At 45.4% G+C, this 21450-nt stretch overlaps 1 protein-coding gene across 4 annotated transcripts in view; it reads left to right on the forward strand.

The window, feature by feature from the left end:
• tead3b (TEA domain family member 3 b) overlaps positions 1–21450 on the forward strand; it is a 30512-nt gene that overhangs the window by 1927 nt on the left and 7135 nt on the right. For 2 of the 4 annotated variants that reach the window (XM_084038478.1, XM_084038479.1), the window contains 4 exons: positions 9666–9922; positions 17250–17314; positions 18090–18152; positions 18299–18361. In XM_084038478.1, the coding sequence (XP_083894604.1) occupies positions 9916–9922; positions 17250–17314; positions 18090–18152; positions 18299–18361 (198 nt within the window). In that variant the 5' untranslated portion in view covers positions 9666–9915. The remainder of the gene's footprint in view (positions 1–9665; positions 9923–17249; positions 17315–18089; positions 18153–18298; positions 18362–21450) is intronic. The other 2 variants (XM_084038481.1, XM_084038480.1) reach the window with 1 other exon arrangement.

The raw sequence follows: 21450 nt of genomic DNA on the forward strand, positions 1-21450 counted from the left end.
GGTGAATGAGACACGCCAAGATGCCTAATAATAGATTTCGATGCTGATGGGTAAATCTGGAAAGGATTAAGCATTCTGCTGCTCCGACAGATTCCCCTTCATTGTTTTCATGCGGCATGAATGCATCAGGCCTCCCAGTGTACAATGTGGTCTCTCTCTCTCTCTCTCTCTCTTGCCTTGGACGTACTTTATGTTTCTCAGCCGTTGTGGATCTAAGAGTTAAATGCGAAGGGGAAAGTTTTACAGCTTCACCCGTGTCACGGAGGTCAATTAGATTACTTGGGGGTAACAACTCCTTAAAGTGGCCGTTTTTTTTTTTTTACTCCCCAGCTGTGTTGCTTCGAGCCGTCTGTTGGAAGGAAGAGTTAATGAGCATGTGCTCGCTTCATGAGGAGTAGAGGGGGGGATCTTATCCTCTGATGTTTTTGATTTTTAAAAAAGTCTAATCAGAAAGTGTAGGTATCTCAGACGGTGCTCTGTGGTGCACCTCCTCCCTGTTTACTCACCCCTTTGTGTTCAAACCCCAACAGAAGAGCAGCTAATGAGGCTTTTTTTGGTTGCAACCATTTGTGCAGAGGCTACGGGGGCTTGCTGTTTTAGCACCGTCCTCCAGAAGTGCTCGTCCAAATGGTGCACACACACTTGCCCCTCTGTCAAACCCCAGATCTGAACAAATACCACTTATGTCTGCGTGGTGAGCACACAGAGGGCCTCAGAGGAAAAGCCTGCAGCACTCAGCAGAAGGGCATTAATGCCAATCTGGAATACAATATGCAGTCTTGACAGGCAGCGGTTTGCTGTTAATGAAGAGCATATTGTGCTTTTTTTTTCGAGCTATTTATTCCAGCGATGCAACAAAAGCAACTAGCGCTGCAACGCAACCCAACATTTTTAAACAACTTCACTTATCAACATTAAAATGCAACGTGTTTACATACCCTCACACAAAACCATGAGGGTTTTTTTTAGTAGATAAGCTTTTTCTGGTCCTCCTGTCCGGACCACTCAAAGGGGCGGGGGGGGGGGAGTGGCCTAGAACAGTGTGGTCTTTGTGTCAGCTGTCCCCAAGTTGCTAAACGTTTCAGTTGTTCTTTCTCTGGTGGCCGACTGCTACGAGTGATGTTCCACATAAATGTTCTCCGACGAGAAGAGAGACGTCTGTTATGTTGGGTGTGTGTGTGTGTGTGTGTGTGTGTGTGTGTGTGTGTGTGTGTGTGTGTGTGTGGAGCTTCACTCATGTGAAAGCCCTTTAATCAGGGTGCTTGTGGAGGTTTTTAGGTTTCCCTGATCCCCTTCTGCAGATATTGTTTTTTTTTATTCTTATATGAACCAATCAGGTGTCTGATTGATCTGCAGGGCGTTCGGGGCGATCGAGGCCTCGTCGAGCGCATGTACACGCAATTAAAAAGCGCAACAAGTTTCCTCTTTTCCGTCTAATCATAGATTTTCCTTGTGAAAATCCCCCGATCAAAGCCACGGCTGCTTTTAATGCCTTGTTCCAGTTTTATACGCTGGAGATGAGTTATTGGCCGCTGCGTTCTGCTGCAGAGTTCTGCATGTCTTAAAGGTTTCACAGATTATGGCTTCAAACCGCTCCCCTCACCACAAAATGACCAATTCAGGCCAGAATGGCTTCTCCGCGCTGCTTTCTCTGGAAAATTTCCGATTAAAATGCTGATTCAGGCTGTTAAAAAAAAGGCCCTCTGGTGCCATGTTTTTTGTGTGTCAGTCTTTCCTCCTCGGCTGGATTTCGGCTTAAATCTCTTTTTTGAAAAGTGTGACACTCCAAGGTGGCGTTCAGGATGAATGGACGTCACGCTGACTCACTGAGGGAACCAGCAGCCTCTGCTTACCTCGCCGTGTAACTTCCACCCGGGCACATTTGTTTACAAGGAAACAACAAATAAGAATCAGTTGCGGTGAGTTTCATGGTGTAAATGTTTGGAGGAGGAGGGAAAAAATGTGAGATGGCTTTCACACATTCTTGCGTGCGAGCCGTTTTCTCTCTCTGAGCGTTATTGTTGTTCTTGGGCATGCAGCTGGTATCAAACTGCAAATGTTTGACTTGACAAGGGGAGCATGTGGTGTGTGTTCATGTGTGTGTGTGTGGACTTTTTCCCTCTCTGCCTTGTTGCCGTGTGAGCTGTTGGCCGTCCAGCCCTCCTCTCTCACTCTCAGCTCTGATTGTTTCCTGAGCGCCGTGCCAGATAGGAAGTAGGAGGAAGTTATTGGAGGAGCTGGAGAGAATTTATTAGGGCCAAACACAGACCCGGGAGGGGAGGGGGGGCAGGGTGGTGACTTTTCTTCTCTGCTTTTTTTCTTCTTCTCTCTCGGAGATATGGGGCTCGTGCTTTCATGAGTCTGAAGAAACTTTTAGGTCAGCTCATCACCTTTTTTTTTTAAAGTGGCGTTGAGGTTGTGTCGGGAGGAATCAGGCGGCGGCGGCGTCTCCGGTTCTTGTTCCCAGAGAGCGGCTCTTCCCCGAGCCGGCAACCTTAAAATGTTTTCTTTATATCTGTAATCTGACCTTAGAGAGCAGCTGCTCTTTCTGCCACCAAGTCCTGTTGTTTCCCCTCTCCAGTGTGTGTGTGTGGTGTGTGTGTGTGGGGAGGGGGGGTCTCAATGTGACATCTGTGAGTGCCCCTCAACCATAACAAGATGTGTGGAGGAGTCTTAAGGGTTTGTTGTATGAAATGTGAAGTGGAGGTGCTTTTTATTATTGAATTTGTGTTTTTTTATTTCAAAGACGGGAACAAACGTTCGGTTAGCAAACAGCTGGAGGTGCAGCGTGATGCCAGCAGGCGTGTGATGGGGCAGCAAACGGGCGCGATGGTGATGCTTTGAAGGGAATCTGTTAACGATCGTGAGTTGCGTCATGGCAACGCAGGTTTACGCAGAGATCACCAGGAAATGTCACGAAAAGCTTCACGCGGCTTGAACCTCAGTAACAGGAATGTTTTGTTGGATTCTTAAAGCTGCTGTCATCAGCGTTTTCATATTTTTTTTGAAAGGACTCCTTTGTTGGTATGAATCCAGGGAGGATTCATCCCCGCGTGGCTGTATGGAGCGTTTTTAGTGTCTTTCAGTTGGTTGTTTTGGTTGTTTTTTACGAACCAAGGCTCAGGTTCAGTTTGAATCCTCGTCAGAGTTGATAAACTCATCGTGCACAACCTGGTCAGAGAGATATTTCCTAGACTAGAGTCAGTGGAGACCAAAACAGAGCTAAAAGAGGAAAAAAGTGAATCTATTAATGCAGGTTAAATTCAAAAGGTTCTTATTTATATGCAGTTCTTTTTGTACAAATTCATTATACACACAATCTAAGTGAATGAGATACTTTGGATTCTCGTGCATTCACAAAAAGGGGTAGAAAATAAAAAAACTACTACCCGACATCTACGAGTCTACGTCATCTGATCTCCAGAAAAAACGTTAACTACGTAAAGCTGTTAAAGCTCTAGCGGTCATCGGGTCGCTGCTTCGTTTTGAGCAGAAACGTACAGTCGAACAAAGAGTCGTACATAGAATTTAATATCACAGCGATGTTAGCTCTCAAAGACGCTTCACGTTCGTATCCGTTTTCTGTTTTAGCACCGAATGCGTCTCCGAACATCTCCAGGTGCGTGAACACGGCGGCCTCTTCTTAGTCCGTTCTTTTCTCCGTCTCCGTCGCACGATGCCAAAAAACAAAACAAAAAAAAGGCGCTTTTCTGTCTGTATTTGTTTGTTGTGTAGCCGTTTGGTATTTACAGCGTTTTTAACGAGGAAACATCAAAAAAGGTCACGGCTCTGATCCGGGCCGTCTTGACGTCGTTAAAAAGTTTCTCCGAACGGCTCACGAACCCCCGACTTTCTCAGTCGCTTTGCAAGAAACCGCAAGTTTGGAAGAAACGAAATAGAAAAAAAAAACCGACGTGAGAGAGAAATTAAACAGCAAGAAAGCATTAAAAGTTTTCACTTTAGAAGTCTTGTCTAAAGTATTGTCTTTATTTTCCTTTTTTTCGCACTACCGTCCCCGAGCTGGACTCTGGGCTCGTTTGAACTCTGAGAAACTGACTGGATGAAACCTTCCAGACGACTGGAAGAAGAAGAAGATGTTGCCGTCAGGGCCATAAAAACATGCGAGACATGACGGAGTGATTTTGACTCGAGGCCTTTTTTTTTGCGCCACTGTACTCTTTGAACTCCGGCGAGTAGAAACCCATCTGGTGTGCGAGATGTTTTCTGTTCGAGATCAAATTGAGGAATAAAAAGTGAGCGGAAGATTGTGTTTGAGTTTCCGGCATGGAGGTGATCGTCAGGGATTTCCTTTCCACTTCCCTACACACTCACACCAGCGCCTGCGATGGAATCCCTTCTCCTGATTACGGTTTTGCCGAGCGCTCTCCTTCCATGTGACCCGGCAGCCTCAGAGTGACTCAGTAGAATTACTGGAATTCATTGGGACATTTCACCGCACACAATCCGGTCTAGGAAGGAGGAGGGGGGAGCCAATAAACTCTGGTCGTGGACAGAGTCGGAGCGGAGATAAGCCGATTGCTGAAAACAGACTGCAATGTGTTCGGGTGGTGGTGGTGGTGGGGGGGGGGGGATAACTGGGAATAACAGGAAGAGGCAACGCAGTGGCGGCGCATGAATGGCGGCGCTTGAATGAACGTTATTCCTGCAGCACGTTTGGAATCCTGCAGCGACGGAGAGGGAGGTGTGTCCCTGATATTCCTGTTGGATGTAGGAGCAGCGTGTCGAGATCCTTCAATAAACCCTCCCATCTGGCAGTCACACACACACACACACACACACACACACACACACACACACTCTGCTTCGTGCTTGGGACGAGGCCCGCGGCTAACTTTGATTAACCATTAAAGTTGAAATTATTCCCTCGATTAATCTTCATTTGGGTTTTAAAAGAAAAGTTGAAAAAGGCAAAGTTTTTTTGTTTGTTGTCGGACGATCAGCTGGGAAAAAACATGTTTATTTCATTATCATATTACAAAAAGGCAGCAAATCATCCGAATGGAGAGAAAGCGTAAACATGATTTAAAGCTGCAGATTTATCTTCTGATGATTCGACTCGCTGTATTTCTGTCTGATGTGGGTTTCGGTGTATCTGCGCTTTATTTCGTGTGCGTGAGTTATGACTCGGCGTTTCTCACCCAAACGCGACTCGGCGTGTTCACGACAGCTGCGATCAATACGTTCATCACGACAGCTTTTCTTTCCGTGCTGAGTCTCAAACAAGCTGTTGGACTTTATTTCACCGCTCCTCACTTTTATCACAGACCTGACATCTCTGGTTTAGACCCGGAGATCTGGTTTAGATCCGGTGATCTGGTCCAGACCCGGGGATCTGGTCTAGACCGGGAGATCTGGTCCAGACTCAGAGATCTGGTTTAGACCCAGAGATCTGGTCCAGACCCGGGGATCTGGTCCCGACCGGAGATCCCGTGACTCTGACTGGAGGATGTGTTGCTGCGCTGACAACTGGCGAGCTCTGAGCGTGCGTTCACTGCTGATGTTGCATTCCAGCTGGAACAATCCCACTGTTTTCCAGACCCCAAAGTGGACGCCTAAATTGGACAACAGCTACCCCCCCCCCCCTCATTCCCCCTCCCACTCTCCAACCAACCAACTAACCAGCCCACCTACCACCCACTCCTCCCATGCACGCATCCCCTGGTCTCCTGTCCTTATTTGGGTAGAGACGTTCTGAGCGCTGGGTGGGGGGGGTTGTGTTGGGGGGTGGGGTGGCTGAGGAGGGAGGGAGGGAGGGAGGGAGGGAGGGAGGGCGTTGGGTTGACACAAGGGAGGCAGGAGGAGAAACAGTGAGCACTCGCAAGCCCTTTCTTAATAAGGACATGTCTGGAATTCAGGCCTCTCTCTCTCTCTCTCTCTCTCTCTCTCTCTCTCTCTCTTCGCAGCACCTCACTCGCCCTCACAAGCACTCGGAGCGTCGTCAAGGTCGTCACGCCGAAACGCCGCTCTTCACGGCGGCAGACGTTTACGATGTTTTCTCTCGGCTATAATTGTAGATAAACAATAGAGCCCCCCCCCCCACACACACACACACACACCCCCCACCCTCACTGAGTCTCTGATAATTGCCCCAGCTCCTCTGAAGCTGTTGCCCTGCAGCACCCGGGTGTTCATTAGGGGCAAACTTTGGGCCTGAAAGACCAAACTCACACACAAGACAGCAGGACGATAAAATCAGGACAAAACCATTACCGCTGATGTCATGATGATGTCATGATGACAGGCTCTATTTAAACGCATATGAGTGGAAGGTGACAGATGCAAACTATTAGTCCATTTACAACTTATTACAGCTTGTTCTGTGTCGTGCATGATAGGGAAGTGAATATTCCGGCTGATGGAATGAATGATAACTGGCACTTTCCATCATTTTATTTGACGATGAATCGATAAAATAAGTAAATAATCACCAATGAAAAGCTCTCCTACAACTAATGTAATACACAATATTCAGTGTACTGCAATACAAGACAGAAATAAGCAGAAAGTACTCACATTTTAGAAGCAGCACAATTTTTGGGGCATTTCTTTCTTTTTTACAGTACAACATTTTTGAATCAAGATGGATGGATGGATAGATAGATAGATAGATAGATAGATAGATAGATAGATAGATAGATAGATAGATAGATAGATAGATAGATAGATAGATAGATAGATAGATAGATGGATGGATGGATGGATGGATGGATGGATGGATAGATCTTTATGGTTATTGCAGGTTATAAAACAACTTTGCTGGGAGCATCTGGAGTGTCTCGTAGCGGTTGAAGCGGCCTTCGGTCTGGTTTGATGCTGTGAGCCGTTGGGAGCGATCCAGCCGTGTGATCCGTGAGGACCGACGTGGATAACTGGAGCTGCTGATGAGCGCTGGGTTTCAGTGTTGAGTTTTAACACCGTGACCCCGGAGCGAAAGGGTCGGCCATAACCGAGACCCTGGCCGTCTAAAATTAGCAGCTCGACTCCTGGATGTTTGTCAAACTGGTTTGAGGCTCCGGTGAAGTTTCACGTCGTGTGTGGTAGAAATATCTGCTGGCCTTTTTGATTTAGATTTTTTTTTTAAATTCCTGTTTTATGATGGCGGGGAGGAGAAAGGAAGCATCACTAATCCTCCAGCTCGGCCTTTCCACCACTCTGTGGTTCTTGCAGCGATTATAAAGAACGAATAGTTATAATAAATACTGAGCGGTGATCAGAGGAGGAGAAGCAGAATCACAAATACATCCAGATAAAACAAAAACCCACTTCTTTGACTCTCTCCATGCCGTCGTACGGCGGAGAATCGTGAGAAGCTTATTTGGCCTTGAGAACCAGCGCTTCCACTGATTTGAATTGACATTTTCATGTGTTTGATATTATTCATCCAAATAAAGTTGGAAGTGCGAATCACGAATTCCGAGCCTGGAACTTAATTCCTGGGTTTTTATTTTTATTTTACAGAAACCATACTGTTAATAGTTGATTCCCTAACTGTGCAAAACCTCATAAAAGCGGTTGAATATAGCTTGTAGCTTGGGGTAATGTAACATATCATTCCTAAATGTTAATAAAATATAACACTCTGTATTTATCCATTATGCTTATTATTTTTTCGTTGGCATCTGCAGAAATGCTAAAGCCGAAACACAAGCATCCTGGGAGGAATGGCGGTTTGCTCATAGACTTCCATCTCTCCGAAACAATACGATGCTGAAAGGGCAGCTTGAAAAATACTTATGATCTCCGCCTGCAGTCAGCCATGAGCCAACCACACTGGGACACAGTTCCCAGACCACATGGATTCCTTGAGGCCAGCGCTGATTAGTGAGGTCTTTAAACTTCCACTTTTATGGAATATCTTGAATTCATTTGGCCATTCCACAGAAATAAAATTGATAATTATAGTTAGCATTGTTTATTCATACAAATTTAATGACTGCAATAAAGAAAAATGTCACAAGGAGCCAAAGAAGTGACCTATAGCTGAAGAACATTCCTCACCAGACTTAACATCAACTCAGCTTCAGGGACACACTCTATGTATATTTCTAAAAAGAAAAACATCAAAAACAAGTAATATTACAGACTTTTTTCGCTGGTTCGTCATGTTGCAAGTTTACATCCACACCCGTCCAACATGTCGTCAATTTATCATATTAATTGTCACAGTCAGTATATGAATTCTTCACTTATGATCAGAAATGTGTTTTGTGAGGTCACTTTGACCTTTGACCTCCAAATTATGGATGTAGCCTGATTTAAAAAATAAAATAAAAAAATGAATTGGCAAATTTGCCTCTTTCTAAATATATATATAGCCAATATTTAGCCGCTAACACCGGATGTTTGCTGTTGCTATGACAACAAGTGGAAGCTACTGCTAGCATGTTAGCCCAACCGCCCTGATCAATAAACACCCATAAGATGTCAGTTTGTCCTCATATGAATAAAAGCAACAATAAGCATCAACATCATCACCCTAAGGACCTTAACGAGGTGATGTCACACGTTGGGATGATTCATTACAAACATGTACATTCATGGGACGTTAGCTAGCATAGATGCTGCTTGTTAGCATCGTAATAAGCTTTTTTTCTCTGAATATTGGCCCCCTCTCTCTCGTGGCCCTAAAACGCTGTCGTAAAACTTGCCCATCCAGCAAAACAGGCCCCCAAAAAAGTTTTGTTAGACTTCGGCGTATGTTGGCTGAGTTCCTCCACACAAAAACATCATGCCGATAAAGACAAACGCTGGCTGGTAAGTTATACAGTATGATAGATGTGATGAAAGAGTGTGTTTTGCTTTTAAATTTTTTGTATTAATGGATTCGGCTCATGCAACCAAATCGATGCTGTTTGGATCCTTTTCTTCACCCTGACGGACTTTTGTTGTGTTTTAAGGCCGTTTGCAGCGTTGTGTAAGCAGAGAAGTGTCATATTAAAAACTACGTCTGATTTCAGATCAGATAAACAAAGTAGGCATTAAAGGATAACGTTGGTGATTATTGTGATTGGCAGCAAATCACAAGGAAACGGACCAAAAGCAACAACGCTGTCAGTGCATTCTCTCAGTGCTGTCTGGCTTTCCTTACCCCCGTCTGTGGCACTCAGACCCCAGTAAGTCCTTCTCAAGACCTAAATCCTTGAAAATGGGTCAGGAATATAGAGTTTCGCTCTTAAATAAGGCAGAGTAATTTCCTACACCAGCTTGGCAATGCGGATTTTTTTAGGAAATGTGGCTGAAACGGGAGTTAAGAGGACGTTTGTCGGGGGACTATTTGCAGCCGTGGATGAATACAGATTTTATGGACTAGTGGCTTTGTTAAATACCCGACTCTGATAGGACAAAAGCTTCATTTCTACGGTTATTTCTTTACAGCCGATGCTTTTGAGTTAAAGCCATACAATATAAGATAGAGATGGATATTTCCACCACACGTACACATGTAATAATGTGGTTTCCTTCTGTACATTATCCCTCACAGAGACAACAATGGAGCTCTATAGCACATAAGAGCTAAATCGGGCTTTAGCTGGACGGACGCTGTTGATTTGTTGTTGTCGTGGGGATTTATAGGAAATCCTTGAACTCTGTTTGGGTTTCATGTGTTGTATAATTTTGCTAAAGAGCTCAAATTCTTGTTTCAGGTCTCTCCGCCAGATCCCGTGACTTTGGGGCTCGGGGTCGGGCCCAGGGGGAGCCGCCACCATTGCGTCCAACGAGTGGAGTGCCAACGGAAGCCCAGAGGATGGGCTGGACGGGGAAAATGAGGACAAGACCATCGACGGGGACGCCGAGGGCGTGTGGAGCCCCGACATCGAGCAGAGCTTCCAGGAGGCCCTCGCCATCTACCCGCCCTGCGGCCGGAGGAAGATCATCCTGTCGGACGAGGGCAAGATGTATGGTGAGTAGTGCAATGACGATGGATGGCCACTGGGGGAAAAAAATAAATAACGGAGCTGAGAGAGGGGGGCAATACTCAGAGAGAAATAGTTTTTAAAGTAGCACATTTACACGTTTTTTAAGTGGCAAATTTGCGAGTTTATTCCGATGCTAACAAGCAGCATCTATGCTAGCTAACGTCCCATGAATGTACATGTTTGTAATGAATCATCCCAACGTGTGACATCACCTCGTTAAGGTCCTTAGGGTGATGATGTTGATGCTCATTGTTGCTTTTATTCATATGAGGACAAACTGTCATCTTATGGGTGTTTATTGATCGGGGCGGTTGGGCTAACATGCTAGTGGTAGCTTTCACTTGTTGTCATAGAGGAAGTCAACAAGTTGCTTGATCGTTGCGATGACAACAAGTGAAACCATCAAAATTGAGCCTTTTTCTGTCTGAGTATTGCCCCCCTCTCGGCTACATTTTCTTTCTACAGTGGGCCTAATAGCTGTAGGATGCCGTCCAGAGCAACAAAACAATTACATGGAAATCAGCCCCCCCCCCCCCCAAAAAAAATGAGAAAACCACACATTCCACGGAGATTTGTGGTTTAAAAGCAAACAAACAGCCATCTGAGAAAAAGAGAAATTAGAACAATACTTTTTTTTCTTCCCTCTTTGCACGGAGGTGAATGTTTTCTCCCCGACTCTCTGGCGAGTCGCTACCTGTCGAGTCGTCGAGTCGTGACCCGGGTGGGGGGGTACTGGCGTCCTGAGAGCATCTCGGCTGCTTGCCGTGTGATTTACACCTGTTCTTCACTTTGCTTCCTTCTTTACAGCCTGGCTTTTTATGCCCACTGTTTTATGGCCTCCCCTCTTCCTCGCTACACGAAAAAAAGCCTCTTTTGTGTTTTATCACTGAGTGTAATGTAATGCACCCCAACACACACACACACACACACACACACACACTCCCGTAGGTGACCGGTCGGCGCTGGTTTCTGGAGAGAAGTGTTACGTTTGAAGCCGGATGGCTCGGCTAAATTGGCAATAATTAAGCACAGCGTGAATCCAAGACTCACAAAGACATCACATTGGCATCGCACGGAGATTTTTTAAATATCCATATGGCTTCGGAATAGTTATGCTGTTTCCTGCAGCGTGTTCATTAAATTGCAGGTGTTGAAGCCTTTTAATGTCCTGGAAGAAGAGAAAAAAACACTCACACAGATGTGATGTGTTGGCCTGGTGTTCCTCCGGTGGAATCATCCAGGTGTGTTCGGGGAATTGAACGCGTTTGCCTTTCATTATGTTTGATCCCACTTTGTGTTGTTGAGACGGAGGAAACGCTCTCTGATTAGATTTCAGGCTTCTGCTGATTAACGAGACCTCTGCTGTTTCACGTGTCCTCAAGGAAGCTCCTTTTTTTCAGGGTTGGTACAGGTGCTGGAAATCCTTGAAAACAATTAGAATTTTAGTGTGGTGTTTTCAAGGTTTGAAAAGTGCTTGGATTTAGACTAAAGGTCTATAAATGTGTGTTGTATGTGATGACATCTATGATAGAACAGAGAAAAGAAGATCTCCATATCTGAGGGACTGAAAACAGCATTTTGTGACATTTCTTTATGAAAAATGACTTTTGATGATGAACAGATGATGAAAATAGTTGGTGATTATATTTCTGTGGATCTGTTAGTGGAATTAGTTTTCCTTTCATTTGTGGTCCTTCTGTAAAAAGCTGTCTCCAAACATCATGTTGGTTGTTTAGAGGACAATAACATCTCATTTAATGTGATGAACAAGTGACATAATAAGTAGACTGAATACTGACCATTGGATTGATACAAATATGGAGTTTACCACAGCTGGAAGGGGCTGGAAAAGCATGGAAATGCACCTTGAAATGCTTTAGAAGTGCTTGAATTTGACTTTGGAAAATGTGGCAGAACCCTGTTTTGGTTTTGTGAATGCTGTGCTTTGTGAGAATCTGATTATTGTCCACCACGTCTCAAAAAGTTGCCATTTATTCCAGCTTCAGAGCAACCATGAAATCCCTCAATCCTCCAGTCTCAGTCCGCCTGTGTAGTTTTCAAAGCATTAGTGTTTGTTTTTAAATCCCAATCTTTTTTATATAAATATATATATTTGGCTGGTTTCTTGGCGCTCGGCGTCGGATTCTTCTGGCGTGATTCAACAGCATATTTCATCTCACACTCGTTCGGCGGGCAGATTTGGGATATTCAAGGACAAGCACATACCTAAGATAACTCCGCCACTGTTTCAGCTCCTGTTGTTCCTCCGCTCCCGTCTCAGGGAGTGTTGAACAGGTAGTGATTGATTGACAGAAAATCAATCAACAACTCCCCCCCCACCCCCCCGATTCAGTGCCAAACATTTGCTGACCTCTAAATAATGCTGTTTTTCTTTGTTTTTAGACAAAACCAGAGATTTTAAGAGTTTACCTTGGACTCAAGGATTCCTTGACATTTTTTAGGCAAACAATGAATTCATTGGAAATTGACAGATACGTCGTCAGTTTTATTCCAATAAAAAACAATCAAATGTTAGTTTTATGCAGACTTGAGGGACATACAATTAAAAGTATATAAACTAATAGTTTACAACTGGCTGCAGGCATCTCTAAATGTACCTAAATACTCTTCAGGCCTGTTTAGCAGTGCGGTGTTGTGTTCCCGGCCTCCGTACATTTGTCACGAGAATGTCAACAAAGAGGCCAGGCCATGCACAAACCTGCCCCCCCCCACTTTAGCAGCAAACTGTCGGGACCCCCCTTTCAGAGGCCTGGCTTTTTTTTCTTTCTCCAGAGCACTAAACACCCTCTCCATTTACAATAAGTCATCTGAGGCTCCGCTGGCAGAGCCGCCATGCCCCAGAAGAAGCCGCTCACAAGGTGATTACCTCAGACATCTAAAAGCTGCCCTGACGTGAGCGTGGGGGAATGTTAACGATTGCACCGTGTAATTCTGTCTACCTTGCACTCTCAGACTCCCAGTGGCCTCCGAGAGGAAGGCAAGTCATCCCTCCCATTGGGAATTCCACTTTTTTCATGCCGGGATTGCTTTTTCTTTCTCCACATGGTGGGAAACCTTTTGCAAATTTCCATGACCTTAGCAAGACGACGGCTCTGTGTATGAATATTCCTTTGCCCTACAAACCTGTCTAGACTTAGCAGAGTTCAAAGGAAAGTTTTAACTGTAGGACATATATTGTTTTTTAATATGTACGCAGTTTAAAATCAAGGTGGTCGTGTGCCGGACCGAGGACTGAGAAGGGAGGGTCATCGATCAGAAAATCCCACAACAACCAATCGTATCTGTTGTTTCACCTTTTAAATGATAATTCCTTCCAAAAATAAAAATATTTTTTTTCTCCAAATCAACATGGGACGTCTCAACATGCTAACGCTAGCGAAACAAAATGCAAATGCTAACTTATTTCAAGTACAAAGGTCCAGATTTATAATTTTGTCGATTAGCACCGCCTCCCAGAGATATTAGCAAGCTGGCTAACGTTAGCCCTCCTGAATGTTTGATTAGCTCGTTATTGGACAAACCAAACGTTTTGCACACACAATGACCCCTGCCGGACCAGGTAGTCACGAACTCCTGAACCGCTAGGAACCAGGAAGCACTTTCAAAAGATACTTGGCAGGCGATTGGATGAACCTTCTGTCAATCAAACTCTTGTTGAATCGGGAGAAAAGCCGTCGGTGCCGATTCTTTTTTTGCTTCTTTCAATGAAGAAAATACTCAGCAGTTCTGATACGACTGATGCTATCGTAGCATCTATGCTAACCTCCTCACGAACCACCATTGATGTTGAACTGAATTTAATGGTTTGGTACAAAACCCCCGTAAAAACCACAAAATGTTGGTTGGAGTACGTATTAAACAAACAAGATGCATCACGTTAATCATGAGATTTAAAGGTGCTTGTAGGCGGATTTGCTCTCCCTTTGGATCTATGCAAGCTAGCCTTACAGTCTTTATGCTAAGCTAATGTATTCCTTCTATCAATCTTCTCATTTAACTCTCAAAAACAAACTTTTCCCTCCCAAAATGTCAAACCTTTGATCCCCTCTGATGTCTTTCATTCATACGGTAATTAAAACATCTCTTTTTTTTCAACCTTTACAAAAGTTCAGAGGAAGTGTTATTCAGGAAATACATGCGTGTCAAAAAAAAATCCAGTTTGTCTTGTTTTGCTCCGGTGCTGCACAGACTTGTTGTTTCCCTGCGTTTTCTGGCCTCGACAGGTATTTCAAACCCCGAGCACACACCTCTCTCTCTCTCTCTCTTTCCCTCTCTCTATCTCAGCTTGGCCGTCACTACTGCAAAGCACTCTGGGTACAAAAAAAGAGGACGATTTTGCTGCTTAGAGGGAGGTTTATGTCTGTTTTGACCTTTCGAATGCCACGTTAGGTATCAGCTGCAGGTTTGGAGTATTTGAAAAAAAAAAGAAATGTGAGAAATGTGGAGGTATAAAAACCAGGGGGAGGGGCGAGCGAGCACGCTGTAATGATGACTGAGCAGGCCTTCCCCTGTCAGCCCCCTCACTGAGATGTTAGGAATGTTTTCAGTCATGGCTGAGCAGTATGTTAGCAATTTAGGATTACCTCAATATTATGAGAAGGGAGGAGGGGAGAGAGTATGGGTGGAGAAAGGGAGAGAGAGAAGAAGGGGGAGAGATCACCTTTTTGCTCGCTGTCTTCTCGTGGAAGTGGAAAATTCCAGCGGTCGTGTAGTAAAAGGGAAAAGATGGGCGTGTCCCGTCGGGAAGAGGTTAAGAATGGCGGCCTGCAGCGATGTGTTGAGGAACCGGCGAGGAGGAACAGAAGGGAGGTGAAGAGGCCGAGCGAGGCCGCCAACGTGTGCACCTGTCATGTGACCCCCCCACGTCCACGCCTCTCGGACACCGACCTCTTCACCGTCTCTCTGACCTCCGCCACGTCACGTCGGAGCAGATCTCGGCTGCAGCTGCCATTCTAACGACGAGAGAGAGAGAGATCACATCCTGTATTTTTTTTAATCTCTCGGCCGTTTTTAGCGAGAGCGGCATCGACTCACATAACCAGTCCTACCAGGAAGCTGCGTAAAAACGTGCAGCTTTTAAACTGGCAGAATCACATCCAGCTACGGGTTTTTAGTTGTGGAAGGCTGATCTAGAGTCTGTTGAGCAGTTGTTGTTTTCGTCCCCCTTTGACCTTTCGGGGTCGTAAGTGATGATGTTGCCCGTCTAAATGGGTTTTACGGTAAAATCTGATGCCATAGTGTGAAGAGGAAGATGAAGGGACGTTTGTGTTGTTTAGAGGATGTAACAGATGATAAAAATCCAAGAATCTTTTCAATATGTCGCAGTATTATATGATCATCCAGTTTGTGAACGGTTTCTGATTCCAAATCATTTTCCCCATTCCAATTGATATATTTCTATTAAAATGTTGAAATCAAACACCGGCGTCGTTTCAAACCGTAGGTCACATAAAAGAAGAAGCTTGTCATTTTGAAATATCACAAAACTAACCAGATGTCGATGAAAAAAACAAAAAAATGGAGATAAAATCATCTCACGACCACTAGAGCTGAACGGAAACATGTTTTTGATTTACCACGAAAACACAGTTTTTATACAGAAAAGAAAGTTTATGTGATCTGCTATTTTATAAAAGGAAAATGCATAATGTTGTGATTTATTTGGATTTTGTGAACTCCGACGTGGGGAGTCCCGAGTCCACCTCTTATCTGTATCTTTGTAAGGAGATGTCTGATGTGATGCCCCCCCCCCCCCCCCCCCGCTCCTCGAGGAGATTGAGAGTGACAGTTGTGTCGGGGGGTCGATGCTGGCATTGTTCTTCCTCTGCCATCTTGTGCCGGGACGGCTGGCGGCAGGTGCTGCTGTCCGTTGACTGAGGGTCACACGGCGGTGTTGTTTTTGGGGTGGGGGGACCGGGGGGGCTGCCCCTGCAGGTGGCAGTTGTTGGCAGAGACAGTTACGGCTTTGTGTTTCCTCCAAGAGTTACAGCATCAGCTGCCCCTGTTGCCCCTCTAACACCCCCCCCAGCACCTAATGGCCCTCACCCCGGATCTCACCCAGGCTTCTTCTTCTTCTCTCAGAGCTGCTGGAAGTGTGTGTGTGTGTGTGTGTGTGTGTGTGTGTGTGTGTGTGTGTGTGTGTGTGTGTGTGTGTGTGTGTGTGTGTGTGTGTGTGTGTGTGTGTGTGTGTTTGGCCTGAGCTCCGGCTGTGTTCGCAGGCCTGAGCCAATCAGACTGGCTAGCACAGATGTGACAGGCTCACAGGAATGCCAGGAATGCGGAGGCACTGGAGCGGGCGTGTCCATCCTTGGCCCGGGGCAGAGAGGGGGGGGGTGAAGGGGGCGGGGCTTAGCTTAGTATCGGCAGACACAGCTCTGCTCTGCTGGCCGAGCGCCGGGGCGAGCGCTCCGGAGAGCACGGTGAGCTGGAGACGGTCTGCAGGACTTTTATGGTAATTGCACCAAGCAGAGGCCTTCTGGAGGCCGAGAGTCGAAACAAGGAGCAGGACTTTTCTCCTGTCATTATGTGTCTGTACACTCTAATGTGCAGTCTATTGAGTGTGTGTGTGTCTGTGTGTGTTCAGGAAGGCACATCTTGACCACTAAAATGTTCTGTCAGCGGGTTTAGAAGAGTAAGGTCATTATTCTTAATGATACGGCGGTTCAACCTCTCCCTTTTGGCCCGATCTTCAGCCACAGAAACCGAGTAAACGTGACCTGGCAAAGACGAGATATAAAATGAAGAAATAAATAAATAAAGAGGATTGTTTTTCCCCCCTCGATGCAACACAATAATGCTTTTAAAGATGACGTTTGCTGCAGCGCTCCTTAAGAAAATCTCAGCGCCGTAAAGGAGGAAAAAAAAGCAAAGGCCCAGAATAGAAGCCGGTTCTCTGCACAACCTGTTTGTGCAGAATGTGGAGAGGAGATGTTATGTCACGAAAAAACCCGGTTCTGTTTTCTAAGCTCTCTCTGTAATTAGGCTGCAGGGCCGTGTGAGCAGACAGTAAGTAGGTGTGAAGAGGACTAATGAAAACTTTTAGGGGGTAAAAACAAGAAAATCCACCTTTTTTTTAAACAGTCATTTAAAGAAGAAGCAGAGTGTTAAATACGCCCTCTTATAGCAAACGCAGGCGTTGTTACGACCTTTGACCTGTGACAAGAGTGGGGTTTTTTCCCCCGGGGAACTCTGGGAAAAAGGCTAGTGTATTCAGGGTGTACGACGAGAGCGCCACCTTGTGTCCGTCTGAGGGTAGCGTGACACTGAGCTTCTGTTTCCTTTGTGTTGCAGGTCGTAATGAATTGATAGCGAGGTACATCAAGCTGCGGACGGGCAAAACCCGCACGAGGAAACAGGTAACGACGTTGATGGATCATAATAATCGTGCATGAGGCTGGTTTGATGTTACTGAAGGTACGAGACGTAGCTGTCATACTAAGAGATTTCTTTTTGTCAACAAATCCAATGAGATGACCAAAACCAACGATGCTGAGGTGTTTCCTACAGACAGCTGGGATCTGTAGTTTTAGTGACTCAAACAAGAGGAAGTCATGAGTTTGATGGGGACGATTTTCACATTAATACATATTTTTGACATTCTTATTCTTTGATGAGTTATCTCTGGCACAAGAATCGGGATTCATAAAGTTCTGTCCTCTCGTCTCGCCGTCGCCTCTCTCCTCCTCTTGTCTCCTCTCCCCTCCTCATCTCTCCTCTCCTCTCACCACCTACTCTCTCCTCTCGTCTCTCCTCTCGTCTCCTCTCCCCGTCTCCCCTCCTCATCTCCTCTCCCCTCCTCATCTCGTCTCGTCTCCTCTCTCCTCTCCTCCCGTCTCCCCTCCTTGGTGGTATTTATGGCAGCAGGTATCTCTGTGATGATGGATCATGTGACTCAGAGTGATGGAGTGATGTGTGGGTCACGTCTGTGAGGAGTGAGGTCATCGTGTTGGTCGGGTCGGTTCACTGGTTGGTCTTCATGGGATTTGTTGGCAATAAGAATAATCATATAGACTTTCTGGTTGTCTGGTATTGTTTGCATGAACTACTAAGAGTGTGTGTTATCTGTGTGTGTGTTGCATCTGAGTGCATGTTGTTGTTAATGCTCCAACAACCTGTCTCACACCCCTTTAGGTGTCTAGTCACATACAGGTGTTAGCGCGGAAGAAAGTCCGTGAATACCAGGCGGGTATAAAGGTAGGTGCACCACGCTGCCTCGCCGCGGCGACGCTGACCGGCGTCTCTTTCCTCTTTGGTTACGGCTTCTCTCTCCCTCTCTCTCTCTTCCTCTTCCTGTCTCCTCCTCTTTGCTCCTCCCTCCTCTCGGCTATTCTTCTGTGCAGGTTTCTAGCCACTTGCAGGTTCTCGCCCGGAGAAAATCTCGCGAGATCCAGTCAAAGCTAAAGGTATGCGCTTCACGGCGGGCTCGGCGGCACTGGTCCAGGCTCGGCTTCGCACTAACCTACTAACACGCTGCATCATCACACATCCGCTGATGCAAGCTCCGCCCCTTTAAAAGTCCACGCTCACCTCCAGCTCCATCCTGCATGAGGAGCACCAACACTCCACGCTTCTCAGAGCAGAGCTGCTTTAACAGGACTCACCTCCACATGGAGACGGAGGCTTTAGAGACATGTAGCTGCATGATGCTCCACCCCCCCCCATCTCTCTATCACTATCTATCTCACTCTCCCCCCCTCTATCTCTATCTATCTCACCCTCTCTCTCTCTCTATATCTATCTATCTCACTCTCTCCCCCATCTCTCTATCTCTATCTATCTCACTCTCCCCCCCTCTATCTCTATCTATCTCACTCTCTCCCCCTCTCTATCTCTATCTATTTCACTCTCCCCCCTCTCTATCTCTATCTATCTCACTCTCTCCCACCTCTCTATCTCTATCTATCTCACTCTCTCCCCCTCTCTATCTCTATCTATCTCACTCTCTCCCACCTCTCTATCTCTATCTATCTCACTCTCTCCCCCTCTCTATCTCTATCTATTTCACTCCCCTCTCTCTATCTCTATCTATCTCACTCTCTCCCCCATCTCTCTATCACTATCTATCTCACTCTCACTCTCTCCCTCTCTATCTCTATCTATCTCACTCTCTCCTACCTCTCTATCTCTATCTATCTCACTCTCCCCCTCTCTATCTCTATCTATTTCACTCCCCCCTCTCTATCTCTTATCTATCTCACTCTCTCCCCCTCTCTATCTCTATCTATCTCACTCTCTCCCACCTCTCTATCTCTATCTATCTCACTCTCTCCCCCTCTCTATCTCTATCTATTTCACTCTCCCTCTCTCCCTCTCTATCTCTATCTATCTCACTCTCTCCCCCTCTCTATCTCTATCTATTTCACTCCCCCCCCTCTATCTCTTATCTATCTCACTCTCTCCCCCTCTCTATCTCTATCTATCGCACTCTCCCCCTCTCTCTATCTCTATCTATCTCACTCTCTCCCCCATCTCTCTATCACTATCTATCTCACTCTCTCCCTCTCTATCTCTATCTATCTCACTCTCCCCCCTCTATCTCTATCTATCTCACCCTCTCCCTCTCTATATCTATCTATTTCACTCTCCCCCCTCTCTATATCTATCTATCTCACTCTCTCCCCCCTCTCTCTATCTCTATCTATCTCACTCTCTCCCCCCTCTCTATCTATCTCACTCTCCCCCCTCTCTATCTATCTCACTCTCTCCCCCTCTCTATCTCTATCTATCTCACTCCCCCCTCTCTATCTCTCTCTATCTCACTCTCTCCCCCTCTATATCTCTATCTATCTCACTCCCCCTCTCTATCTCTATCTATCTCACTCTCTCCCCCATCTCTCTATCACTATCTATCTCACTCTCTCTATCTCACTATCTCCCCCTCTCTATCTCTATCTATCTCACTCTCTCCCCCATCTCTCTATCACTATCTATCTCACTCTCTCCCTCTCTCTATCTCACTATCTCCCCCTCTATATCTCTATCTATCTCACTCCCCCTCTCTATCTCTATCTCACTCTCTCCCCCATCTCTCTATCACTATCTATCTCACTCTCTCCCTCTCTCTATCTCTATCTCACTCTCTCCCTCTCTTTATCTCTATCTCTCTCTATCTCCCCCTCTCTCTCTATCTATCTATCTCTCTCCCCCTCTCTCCCCCCTCTCTGTCTCTATCCCTCCCTCTCCCCCCCCTCCCCCTCTCTCCCTCTATCTCTCTCTCTCCCCCTCCCTCTCCCCCCTCCCCCCCTCTCTCTCTCTTTGCCAGCTTTGCCTCTGCAGCAGACTCTCCTTCTCTACGACTCCTTCCTTCCCTAAAGAACTCTCTCCTTTGATACCTTTAGCTCCTCTGATGTGTCTTTATGATGTGTTTCTACACACATTGATCTTCTTCAGATGACCTTTTTGACCTTGTCTCGTAGTTCTTTTCTCTGTCTTCATGCTTTTCTTTGTGTTTGTTTGTATCTTCACATAAACGTGAGGTCAGACGTGTATTAATGCTGACGAGGCGTTCTGTGGTTCTAATGCTGATGACACTAATCCTGCCAATGAAACTGTAAAAGATAAATTAGCTATCTTTTACAGTGGTGGAAACGTTGACCTTTGACCTGTAGGAGTGACCATATAACACAGTCAATGTTTTTTTTCCTAGAAAAGCCATCATTTCACAAAAGAAGTGGTTGGACTTACAAAGCAAAGCCGTCATTTATCCTTTTTTCAACACATTTCCTCACGTTATTGATTGGTGGCGTCAGCGTATCTAAACCTCACAATCGATTTGAACTCCGATACATATTTGTGGGAAGCGTCCTCTCAAAATGGTTCGGCTTTGAGCTTTTTCACGACTTGTAACATATTCTTTGTGGCGACTTAAATCCTGAGTTCATTGTGTTCTCGTCTTTCGGGGATTTTCTTTTTTTTACATTTTTTTTATTAAAACAACCATTTGGGTTTTTTTCACAACATTTTTGAGTTGAAACATTTCTAAAGCAAACTGAATTAAAAAAACTCACATTAACATGTTAAACCCATTCACAAATACATCCTGTAATTCCGTTCACTTATTTGGGTTTTTTATGCTTTGTGAGTTCACAGTGGTTGGATGATGGTAGTTACTTCTTCCTTTTATTTAATCTTTTATGTGTTAAATATCAATATTGAGCCTTTAGGAAGTTCAGACCTTTAATTGCCAAAGAAAAAACGCTCTCAAACTATTTATTTTCCACGCAACTCTTTCACATGGAGCGACTCCTTCCTCTGGGGAATAAATGGAAATTGCAGCATCAGCCGAACAAACAATAAGTACAAAGTGTGGCTCGAACACACAACGTGGTAACACACTGAAGGCTCCTGCTGCAATACGTTTGTCCTCTGCTCGTCTTCCAGGGAAATGATGTGCTTCCTCAGTTACAGATTCTTTTACAACCTTACACTTTTCTTTTTATATTTTTTCATACATGATTTTCATGATGATTGCATGAATTATTGTGTATTATTT

Source organism: Eutrigla gurnardus (assembly GCF_963514095.1).
Source record: "Eutrigla gurnardus genome assembly, chromosome: 2".
Lineage (NCBI taxonomy): Eukaryota > Metazoa > Chordata > Actinopteri > Perciformes > Triglidae > Eutrigla > Eutrigla gurnardus.